Here is a 12,500-nt window from a genome sequence, read left to right as displayed (position 1 = left end):
ACACAGCCCCGGGTATCCATTAGCAGGGCTCTCATACGTATCCAGAGACAGACAGTCAGAGACAGATTTAGCTACTTCTCTCCCCTGGGGCCAGACCACGACGCCAGCACTAGTCTGACGCTCTCCCCTCTCTCTCTCTCTCTGCTCTTCTTCTTTCTCTCTCTAACTATCCCTCTCTCTCTCCATCTCTCTATCCCATGTGTTTCTGGGGCTTTGTTTAGAAAAGAAAGTGATTTGCTAAATCATTGCCGTCTGGGAAGAAATTGATCAGTTATAGGATAGATATCAGCCGCGGCTCTAAAGGAAGGGGCCGGTGTGTGTTTCTGTGTTTAGGAGAAAGGGGGTCTTCTATATTCCTACTGGCCTGTTTAAAGCTAGAATGAATGGTAAATATTGCATTGTGTCATTTTGGAGTCTTTATTGTAAATATGAATAGAATATGTTTCTAAACATATTCATGGATGGATCATGAATAATGATGAGTGAGAAAGACATGTAGGCATAAATATCATACCATAAAAATGCTAACTTCCCCTGTTATTGTAATGGTGAGATGTTAGCATGTTTTGGGGGCATGATCTTTGTGCCTCTGTAACTTTCTCACTCATCATTATTCAGGATTCATTCATGATTATCCGTAGTCATGGTAGAATCCACATGAATGTAGAAGAGTTCAGAAACATTCTATTCTTATTTACAATCAACGTGACTCCAAAATGACACACTACATTATTTACCATACATTTTTGTTGGGCACAAAATAATCGGGTAACACAACCAAAACAAACAGCAAATGCATCCAACAAATGTGTAGAGTCACAAGCTTGATGTAGTCATTGTGTGCTAGAAATATGGGAACAAATACTAAACTTTTGACTACTTTAATACACTAGAAGTAAATTTGTCCCAATACTTATGACACCTTCAAAATGGAGGACTAGATTCATAAAGTGCTTTCATTTATTAATGGTAAAACAGTTATGTATGAAAATACCTTAAAATAAAAAGTGACATTCAGTAATTTTGCCTCATATAAAACATTTGATCTCAAATTCAAAGTACTGGAGAATGGAGCAACATCTTTCGCTTCACTGTCCAAATAAATACACAGGGGAGTGTATACTCTTGTTTTGAAACAGTGTAAATGTAAACAAACCCTGTATAGCCTCTTAACATGGTCAGTCCTTGAATCCATAGCTTTGTCTATGAGTTGGAGAGTGGTTTCATTTCACTAGGCCCTTCCCTCAGCTTTATACCAAAACAGAGGCGGAGTGGCGGCTTTGTTATTGTTTTAATTGAGGACTCTAGCTTTCAGTGGATTCGAGCGAGCGACAGAATGTGATTGGATAGTAGACCCAGCTCTGACTAGAATCCTGAGAAATAGGCACACCAGCATCTGACCAGCTGCGCACACACACACACACACACACACACCACACACACACACACACACACACACACACACACACACACACACACACACACACACACACACACACACACACACACACACACACACACACACACACACACACACACACACACACACACCACACACACACACACACACACACACACACACACACACACACACACACACACCCCCCTCACGCTCTGCTGCCAAATACGGCCCCACTGCCCCAAGACCTAATGTGTGTGACTGGGTGGAAGGCTTCAGTCTGTGTGTTGCTGAACAGTGTGTGTGGGTTTGTAAGAGAGGGACTGGGTGTGTGAGACACACACACACACACACACACACACACACACACACACACACACACCGCACACACACACACACACACATTGGCTGTGGTTCAAGGTCTATTTCTGAGGCAGTTGGTAGCAGGCTGCAGAGCCTGTAACGGAGACTAGCTCATACTGGGCTGCTAGTAGACAGGTAACACAAAGTATCTCAGGGAAACAAATACAGCCATAACATCTCTTCTCTCCCTCTCTAGTTTGCCCTTCTGTCTGTTGGGACAACACAGCTCTATCAAGGAGTAAAGAGCTACAGAGGACCATCCCCCTCCATCCACCCCCACTAGAGCCACTAAAGAGCCCCCCTAAGGCCACTGCTAACTGGGGGAGTAGAGGGACCCTTCTACCCCCCTGTACTCCCTAATTGAGGCAGATCAAGGGGGGTAGAGGTGTGTGTCACCTTTCGTCTGGGTGCCAAGGGAGATAGAACGTGTTTGTTAGCCCCACCCCCTGACCTTTCTCTCTGGCTGACGCATCATTATGACCTCATTAAACGCTACCGGACAGCCACCGCCAGAGGGGAAATACCACGGGGAGAGTGTGTGTTTGTGTCTGTGTAACTGGGTAAGTAGTTTTACTAGCTGCTATATATGCCACTGATAGGGTAGGTGTGTGTAGCAGAGGTTGTTTGGTAAAACACACGCACTGTGGGACTCCAACACCAACCTGCCTCTCCCTCTTCCATCCCGTCCTCCCTGGAAGGAGAGTGGGATAGAGAGAGAGGGGGGCTAGAACGAAGTGATGAAAAGAAGTGACTTGGTAGATAGTTAAATAGTTAACCAATAGCTACCCAGACTATCTGGCAGTAAGCATTTCACTGTTAAGCCAAAATCACTCAGCGAGACGCCGTCAATGGCATAAAACAATGTGCGTGCGAGAGTAGCCAGCGTCAATTCACATACACTGCGTAGCGTATACTAACGTAATTGTCATGAAAATTGTCTTGTTGTGTTTGCTATGTTCGCTATCCCTTGTGAATTGTTGTTGTGTGTTTCTTTTGACTCACCTTATATGTCCTACGGGAGCCACCGTACCTGCCTGTGTGAGGAGAGTCGTAGCTAACACACACAAGCAGTTTAGAAGGAATTTAGTCTCTCTCTTTCTACATAACAGTATTCCCTACTTGAAATCGGAGATCCTCGCATTTCCCAGTCGTAGCCTGGGAAATCACAGGCTATATGCCTGTGATCGAATTCAACACAGGTAGGCATTACCTTATTGTTTTCAAATATGTATTATTGGCACTGGCAGTTAAATGTATCAACATGAAATAAACTCAGCAAAAAAAGAAACGTCCTCTCACTGTCAACTGTGTTTATGTGTCAATATGTGCATGAACATAATAAGATTCAACAACGGAGACATAAACTGAACCAGTTCCACAGACATGTAACTAACAGAAATTGAATAATGTGTTCCTGAACAAAGGTGGGGTCAAAATCAAAAGTAACAGTCAGTATCTGGTGTGGCCACCAGCTGCATTACGTACTTCAGTGCATCTCCTCCTCATGGACTGCACCAGATTTGCCAGTTCTTGCTGTGAGATGTTACCCCACTCTTCCACCAAGGCACCTCCAAGTTCCCGGACATTTCTGGGGGGAATGGCCCTAGCCTTCACCCTCCGATCCAACAGGTCCCAGACGTGCTCAATGGGATTGAGATCCGGGCTCTTCGCTGGCCATGGCAAAACACTGACATTCCTGTCTTACAGGAAATCACGCATAGAACAAGCAGTATGGCTGGTTGCATTGTCATGCTGGAGGGTCATGTCAGGATGAGCCCGCAGGAAGGGTACCACATGAGGGAGGAGGATGTCTTCCCTGTAACGCACAGCGTTGAGATTGACAACAAGCTCAGTCCTATGATGCTTTAAAATACCGTCCCAGACCATGACGTACCCGCCACCTCCAAATCGATCCCGCTCCAGAGGCCTCGGTGTAACGCTCATTCCTTCGACAATAAACGCGAATCCGACCATCACCCCTGGTGAGACATAACCACGACTCATCAGTGAAGAGCACTTTTTGCCAGTCCTGTGGTCCAGCAACGGTGGGTTTGTGCCCATAGGCGACGTTGTTGCGGGTGATGTCTGGTGAGGACCTGCCTTACAGTCCAGCCTCTCTCAGCCTATTGCAGACACTCTGAGCACTGATGGAGGGATTGTGCATTCCTGGTGTTACTTGGGCAGTTGTTGTTGCCATCCTGTACCTGTCCCGCAGGTGTGATGTTCGGATATACCGATCCTGTGCAGGTGTTGTTACACGTGGTCTGGCACTGCGAGGACAATCAGCTGTCCATCCTGTCTCCCTGTAGCGCTGTCTTAGGCATCTCACAGTACGGACATTGCAATTTATTGCCCTGGCCACATCTGCAGTCCTCATGCCTCCTTGCAGCATGCATAAGGCACGTTCACGAAGATGAGCAGGGACCCTGGGCATCTTTCTTTTGGTGTTTTTCAGAGTCAGTAGAAAGCCCTCTTTAGTGTCCTAAGTTTTCATAACTGTGACCTTAATTGCCTACCGTCTGTAAGCTGTTAGTGTCTTAACGACCGTTCCACAGGTGCATGTTCATTAATTGTTTATGGTTCATTGAACAAGCATGGGAAACAGTGTTTAAACCCTTTACAATGAAGATCTGTGAAGTTATTTGGATTTTTACAAATTATCTTTGAAAGACAGGGTCCTGAAAAAGGGACATTTCTTTTTTTGCTCAGTTTAGGTAACAGCTAGCGAACTTCCATACATCGCATTGTTCCGTACACTTGACCTTATTTTAGCGGGCCATAAACGTAATACTTCCTGGTCAACTGTAATATGAATACCACTGTAAAGCACAATTTCTCCCCTTTTCAGCAAAATCAATGACAAGACCTTCATGCTGCCCGTCTCTGCATGATTGAAGAAGGCAATTGAGCTCCGGCGGGTCTTTTTCAAAATGGCGGAGGAGGAAGCGAAGGCTACTGAGTGATAGTGAAAGTGGGAGATATGTTGTGTGGGGAAACTGCTTTTTTTCACCCGATCTGTCCAACTGATCACCTCTAAAATGTAAATAAAACACTATACAGAGTTTACATAATGTCTCATTACATACCTATTTGAAGGCTTGTGTCGAATTTTAATCGAGTTATCTTCACAAGTAAACTGTGGCTGTCGCGGCTTTTGAGAGTCATGACGGCTTGCAGTGATGATGCAAAAAAAAGAAAGTACTATTAATTGAATGAACTATTGATGAACTCACGGGTAATTAACTTTACACTCACCGTGGATCATTTCTTGTTTTTTAATCAGCGAGAGAACTGCTACCCCTGGTGGAGAGAGGGTGTTCGCCACACAATGAGTGGCATAAGGCGTGCCGTGGGTTACGTCGTGACACGTCACAATGTAACGTACAGCGTCAGAGGGGTCCGTTTTTTCAACTTTTCTCCAATACTATTGGTCCAATACCTTGTCAATCAACGCTTGAGTAGAAACATAGTTTACAACCCGGATTTTGATGCCAACAGTCACTACAGTCCCATTCGTTTTCATTGCAGCCTCGTTTGAATGCCGCGGTTATGCAAAACGTGTACGGAACAGTTAGCTACCTGTACTTTGTAACTATACGTGTCACAATTCCAGATGTAACAATGCACAAACAGTCTATTTGCTGGCAATATCTACCTTCACTTTACCAGCACTGCTTTATAAACAACCAAGTCTAGTTCTTCAAAATAAACAGTATTCTCTCTTGAGTCTTCAAATTATCCAGCCGTAACCTAGCTAGGCTATATTCGAGCGAAATCAACACAGGTAGGCTGCAATTGTTTTCAAATTTAAAGCCTATTTGAATGATGAACCTTAGCTTACACATCCCAAAACATTTTATACTACATCTGTATAGCACTTCTGTATAGCACATCTGTATGGCACTTTAAAAATACGTTTGATTGAATTTGATTAATAGTCTACTTAGCATAGGGAAAATCATAACAATTCCTGTAATTCCTTTTCTACAAATGACACACGCCGTTTACCCGCATATTTTCCCAGCCTTGCTCCGCGTAGATGCCAGAAAATAGACTTGCTTTCCAATTTGATGCGCTATGATGCAGTAGACGTTACTGATGCTCATGGCCCGTCTTGTTTTCTCTCATTCACTCAAATGCATTCTCCAGCATTCACGCGCTTAATAATACAAAATGCTTTTAGTTTGAATTGGGCTTTAGTGACTAAGCATGTGACAATTTCTTTTTGGTTGTATTTGAAATAGAAGAGGGGTGAGTGTACGTGTTCAGTCATAGGGGGTGTACAAGGTGTTGTGCTCACGCTCTCCTTCAATCCAGTCACGCCAATCTCTTTCTCCTGGCATTTTACCTCCCTCTCTGCTTCTCTCTCTCTCCTGTGTTCCCATGGGCATGTGAGTGTGCGCCCCTGTGTTGTCAGAGTCCAAACTCTCGACTTGTTAGGAAAGAACCCTGCCAACACACACACACACACACACAAACACACGCACACAGTAATTGGACAGCCTTAATTGCCTGGTTATGAATTAGGTGTAACGTATTGGTAGATGTATCCCATCACTGACACCTCTCCTACTCACCCTACCTCCCTCCTTTCCTCCCTCCCTCCGTCCATGCCCCTCTCTCTATGGGCCTAACCAGGACTCTGGGGCGGCATGTGAATTAATTACAGAGAAAATCTAATCTCTTCATCCATACAGAGTAGAGGAGAGGAGAGGAGAGGAGAGGAGGAGGAGAGGAGAGGAGAGGAGAGGAGAGGGAGAGGGGAGGAGAGGAGAGGAGAGGAGAGGAGGAGGAGAGGAGAGGGAGGGAGGAGAGGGAGGGGGGGTGAGAGGAGACGGAGAAGATAGTCTCCACTCCTCCCTCTCCTGTCCTCTCTCCTTCTCTTTCCCCCTCCTCTCCCTCTCTCTCTACTCTCCTGTGTTAAAGCTGGTTTAGCCGGTGGGTTGGCATGAGAAGGGGATAAGTGCCTGGCTGGTTAAGTCAGTGGGTAGAGTACTTTAAGGGGATTTGAGGCAGTGGTTGGCATGGGGAAAGGTGGGAGAGGGGCTTTGAATCAGATTGGGGAGGATAGAGAGGAAGAGAGGGGAACAACAAAACGGGAAAGAGACACAGAATGAACAAAAAGAGAAAGAGTAGATAGTGCGAGTAGGAAATAAGCTTTTCTGCAGGTAGAGGGAAATAGAGAGATGGAATGACAGAAGATAGTATAAGACTTCCTATCCTCCTTCCCTCCCACTCCTTTCAGATAACGATACGATTGGGGTGTTGATATCACCTCTGTGTGTGTGTGTGTGTGTGTGTGTGTGTGTGTGTGTGTGTGTGTGTGTGTGTGTGTGTGTGTGTGTGTGTGTGTGCGTGCGTGCGTGCGTTGGGGAGGTGTCTAGGTTAAGGGCAGAGGCTATCCTGTCTGATTTGGCTCTGATTTGGCTTGCTCCCCCTCCCTCTCTTTCTCCCGGGGGGACAGGGCTAATTTCAGTCATATATCCCCCTCAAGGGGCGAGCTGCTGGACCGCCACAAATAACCCCCATGAGCCCCCTCAAACCCCCTTCCACCCTCCCTTCATTCCCCCTTGCCTCCATCCCCCAATCTCCACCTTTCCTCCCAGCTGTAGGGGTGATGACAACGTGAGTTAGCCGTGAAGTTGACAGAACTAGCCAGGCACAATGAACGTCCCCAGACATCTCTAGCAGGGCCAGGCTGAGATGCTTACACCCTGAGGGGCTACATTATCATATTTTACAGTACACACACAAACACACACATAGACAGACAGTGAATGGTAACCTAGTTGTATTGTAAATGTAGGGGATTTCTACGCTAAGGTTGTATTGTACATGCAAAGGACATGCTAAGCTAAAGTTGTATTGTAAATTCAAAGGAAATGCTAAGCTAAAGTTGTATTGTAAATTCAAAGGAAATGCTAAGCTAAAGTTGTATTGTAAATTCAAAGGAAATGCTATGCTAAAGTTGTATTGTAAATTCAAAGGAAACGCTAAGCTAAAGTTGTATTGTAAATTCAAAGGAAATGCTAAGCTAATGTTGTATTTTAAATGCAAAGGCAGTGAATGCTAAGGTACATTTCTATTGTAAATTGGCTGTACCATAACGTAAAAGGAATAGTAAGCTATAGTATGCTAATAAATGAATGGTAAATGGTAAAGTTGCATATTAACTGTAAGGGTAAAGCTAGGCTAAAATAAAGTGATGCTAAGAGAAAGCAAAGGGTCTCCAACAACAAAAGCATTGTACATATTTTCCACCAGGCACACCAGAGGTGGAGTGTGTTTTTCATGCGAACACCTCTTTATATTGTTGTCGTTTTTACCCCCGAAAAGAGACATGAGGGAAAATAAGAAAATTGATGAATCAATTTTCCAAATGACCCTTATTCATATGTAGAGCGGGACCCTGTATTACATTCAAGCACTTTACAACAAATGGGGGTGCCATGGTCTGCCACAGTGATGTATGTGTGTAGAGGAGACCACAGGCACACACAAAAGGCTGCTATTTGTCTGGCTGCTCAGGGGACGACGTGCCACATCAAACCCTTAGCCACATCCCTCAGCTACCTACACACACACACACACACACACACACACACACACACGCACACACACACACACACGCACACACACACACGCACGCGCACGCGCACACACACGCGCACACACACGCGCACACACACGCACACACACACACACACACACACACACACACACACACACACACACACACACACACACACACACACACACGACTAACATACACAAACATACACAAACATGCAAAAACACACACACACACTGGCTGTCGGGAGCTGTGAACGGAAGAAAGCGTGCCTGCAAGGTGTGTGTGTGTGTGTGTGTTAAGGGGGAGAGTGGGTACCTGCAAGGCTGGTGTGACAGAGTATGTTTGGGCTGATGGCTGAGGCCACAGGGGCGCTCACACACACACACACACACACACACACACACACACACACACACACACACACACACACACACACACACACACACACACACACACACACACACACACACACACACACACTGCAGCAGAGCAGCTTTTAGTGTGGTTATTAAAAGTGGACAGAACTCTAACTTCAAATGGGAAAAAAATAACACTTCAAAAAAGTTGTTATTACAGGAGGCAAGAACACAGGGATCGTGTGTGTGTGTGTTCAGTATGTGTGAAAAGAAAGCAAGGAGTAGAAGGGTCGAGGAAGAGCGTAGGAAAAGCAGCAGAGATCTGACCGCTGTGAGGAAGAGAGGACGAGACCAACACTCCGATCAATTACAACCTTGACTCTCTCTCTCTCTCTCTCGCCCTCTCTGACTCGTTCGCCCTCTCCATCTCTCTCTCTCTCTCTCTCTCTCTCTCGCCCTCTCTCTGCCTCGTTCGCCCTCTCCCTCCCTCTCTCACATTTGTTTCTCTTCTTTTCTATAATAAATCATTTCTCCTCTCTCCTTTCATCGACTGGGAATAGGGTCGAGGGTGACTGAGGGAACGAGTGAGTGTATAAATAAAAGAGTGGACATTTCTCTCTTACCTTCTGTCATTATATTGACAGTTAAAAATCTCAAGCAGTAAAATGTCCACTCCATTCGGTCAGTTAGAGAAGGACAGAGTGAGCGTATGAATGAAAGAGTGTTTATCTCTCTCCCCTCGTACCGTCTCATGCAGACAACTGAAGAATAGCATGAGTGTGTGAAGATAAGAGTGTATCCTACCTTCTCTCATCATGCCGACGTTTAGACACTTCATGAAGCGACAGGCTTGGCAGGACTTGCGTCTCCTCTTGGTGATCTCACACTCATTGGTGGCAGGGCAGCTGTACTCAATGTTCCCTGTGGCAAGGCATGTAGGGAGGAAGATAGAGGGAGACACAGTGTTTATTAGCAGCTAGTGGGGACACACCACTCACACACTCACACACACAGAGAGAAAGAGAGAGAGAGAGAGAGAGAGAGAGAGAGGGAGAGGGAGAGGGAGAGAGAGAGAGAGAGAGAGAGAGAGAGAGAGAGAGAGAGAGAGAGAGAGAGAGACACACACACAGGCAGACAGAAACAACCATTTGATAAGATTATATGTCTGACTAAAATGTGAGTGTTAGCCACTTCCTCTGGACAGCAGGAAGCATCCACTGATCTGATTAATAAATGTAGCTCTTTATCAAGATAAACCTCCACACACACATACACACACACACACATATATGTACATAACAGCCAAGACAAGGGCAGAAACACACAGACACACTGAGCCACTGCCAACATTCCATGGGGTTAAGCTGGTCATTGGACTAGCTTGTGTGTGTGTCTGTGTCTGTGTCTGTGTGTGTGTGCGTGTGTGTGTGTGTGTGTGTGTGTGTGTGTGTGTGTGTGTGTGTGTGTGTGTGTGTGTGTGTGTGTGTGTGGTGTGTGTGTGTGTGTGTGTGTGTGTGCGTGTGTGTGTGTGTGTGTGTGTATGTGTGTGCACGTGGGCTAGCCTGCCAAAAGCAGAGCCTAAGCCCCGCCCCTGACCTGGCACCTGACCCTACAGCGACCTCTAGGTTGGCATGAGGACCTGGCGACCTGACCAATCACCAAGCCTGCTGAGTGAAGGCTGATATGTTACCTTACTGGGAAAATAAACACACATATCCTCTCCTCTACTCTTAGTCTCTCTATGTTAATTCCCCACTAGTGTGTGTGTGTGTGTGTGTGTGTGTGTGTGTGTGTGTGTGTGTGTGTGTGTGTGTGTGTGTGTGTGTGTGTGTGTGTGTGTGTGTGTGTGTGTGTGTGTGTGTGTGTGTGTGTGTGTGTGTGTGTGTGTGTGTGTGTGTGTGTGTGTGTGTATGTTGGTGCCCAGGCTGCATGTATGAGATGTTCAATAGGAGATCTGTCTGGTGGTGTTAGTGGTGAAGGAATACATATGGGGGGGGGGGGGGGATCCTACCAATCTCCTCTGAGAGAGATATTCTTGTTTCTACTACATGGCAATGTCCTGTATGTGCCCTGGGTATGAAAACACACATGATGTGTGTGTGTGAGCTGTTAGGTTTGAGGCAACGCAATTTGAGTAAGAAGGAAGCACACAGTGTTAGATCTTCCCCCTTTTCTCTCCACTCAAACATGCACCAAGAGTCTCTCTAGCTGTCTCCTGTCCCATCCTCTCCTCTACATATCATCTATCAGGCCGAGGCTCAAGTCAATGAGGGCCATGTATTATATATGAGTAGGGAACCCTGGCTGTACCTAATGAAGGTCACATAGGACCCGGCTCTGATCTGAGGCAGGAAACAGGTAGAGAGTGGGATAGAACGGGGGGAACGATATGAGACCGTTGCCTTCCACTGTTTTGTGTTCTGTCTCATATCGTACCCCCATTCTATCCCATGTAGAAAGGAAACATAGTGGGTAAGGAACAGAACAGAGCAGGAATCCTTCAGATTAGCCTTCAACCATTTCTCTCCTTTCTTGTCATCGCCCACATCCAGAGTTTTCTATTCTGGTCAAATCACGTCTTTCTCCTCCCCTTTACTTGACCTGTGCTTCCTTTCTCTTCCTTTCTGGTCTATACATCTCCTCCATTCTCTCTCTCTCTCTCTCTCTCTCTCTCTCTCTCTCTCTCTCTCCAATAAGGTAGTGATAGATGCAGGATGTCAGGTGGCACTGGACAGGTGCCACTGCAACACCAGCTGCCATCGCCTCCGAGTGCTGCTTCCTCCTCGCTGCGACACACACGCGCACACACACACACACACACACACACACACACACACACACACACACGCACACACACACACACACACACACACACACACACACACACACACACACACACACACACACACACACACACACACACACACACACTAACCCTCCCACCTTCCCCACACACAGCAGGTTTGGGGGAGGAGTACAGTTCCATCCCTCTGTCCCCTGCCCCCATCTTCCCATCTCTTTCCACTTACCTCCCTCTCCTGTCTCCTTCCTCCGCCATTTCTCCTGTCCCTTCTCTGACAGTCCAGCCAGGTTGATAGCTTCTCATCCTCTGGCAGTTGCATTCTCTCTCTCTCTCTCTCTCTCTCTCTCTCTCTCTCTCTCTCTCTCTCTCATCCCTAACTCTCTCATCTGTCCTTCCCTCTTTCCCTCCCCCTCTCTCCAGCCAGGTTGCTCTAGTGGTGTCCAGCTGGAGAGGCTGTGGTGATTACCTGCAGTTTTATTGGCTAATGGCTTGAAACATACCAATATGTCTACCACTGCCCAGAACTAGGGCCAACACACACACACACACACACACACACACACACACACACACACACACACACACACACACACACACACACACACACACACACACACACACACACACACACACACACACAGCTGCCCATTGGAGTCTTGGCTTGTGTCAGGGCCAAGCACAATATTATGACCCACTTGTTCTACTGCGTCTATGTGTGTAAACCTGTTTAATGTAAAAACACATATCTATACTGGTTAATCCTGAATCTATCTAACAGGTCCGTCAAATTGGAAACGATGGTCCATTAAATATATGGACCGATTCAGTGTCACTCTCACTCAGATACGGGTAGTGTGTACATTCATATTCAGACCCTTAATTCAAATCATGTATACTGTACCATCGGTCCCATTGATCTATAGCCTCATCTCAGGATATACCATCATCTAAGCATCTCATCAGATGTTATCCAGTAACTTTAATGAGGCTTGTGTAATGGCTAGG

The 12,500-nt window shown here is 46.2% G+C and overlaps 1 protein-coding gene across 3 annotated transcripts in view; it reads right to left on the bottom strand.

Moving 5' to 3' along the window:
* esrrga (estrogen-related receptor gamma a) overlaps positions 1-12,500 on the bottom strand; it is a 117,044-nt gene that overhangs the window by 59,350 nt on the left and 45,194 nt on the right. For all 3 annotated transcript variants that reach the window (XM_014210264.3, XM_014210263.3, XM_045723398.2), the window contains exon 4: positions 9,497-9,613. In XM_014210264.3, the coding sequence (XP_014065739.2) occupies positions 9,497-9,613 (117 nt within the window). The remainder of the gene's footprint in view (positions 1-9,496; positions 9,614-12,500) is intronic.

Source organism: Salmo salar, chromosome 09 (genome assembly GCF_965601325.2).
Source record: "Salmo salar chromosome 09, fSalSal1, whole genome shotgun sequence".
Classification (NCBI taxonomy): Eukaryota; Metazoa; Chordata; class Actinopteri; order Salmoniformes; family Salmonidae; genus Salmo; species Salmo salar.
Note: the sequence above shows the minus strand (reverse complement) of the source record. Positions and strands in the feature narration are given on the sequence as shown.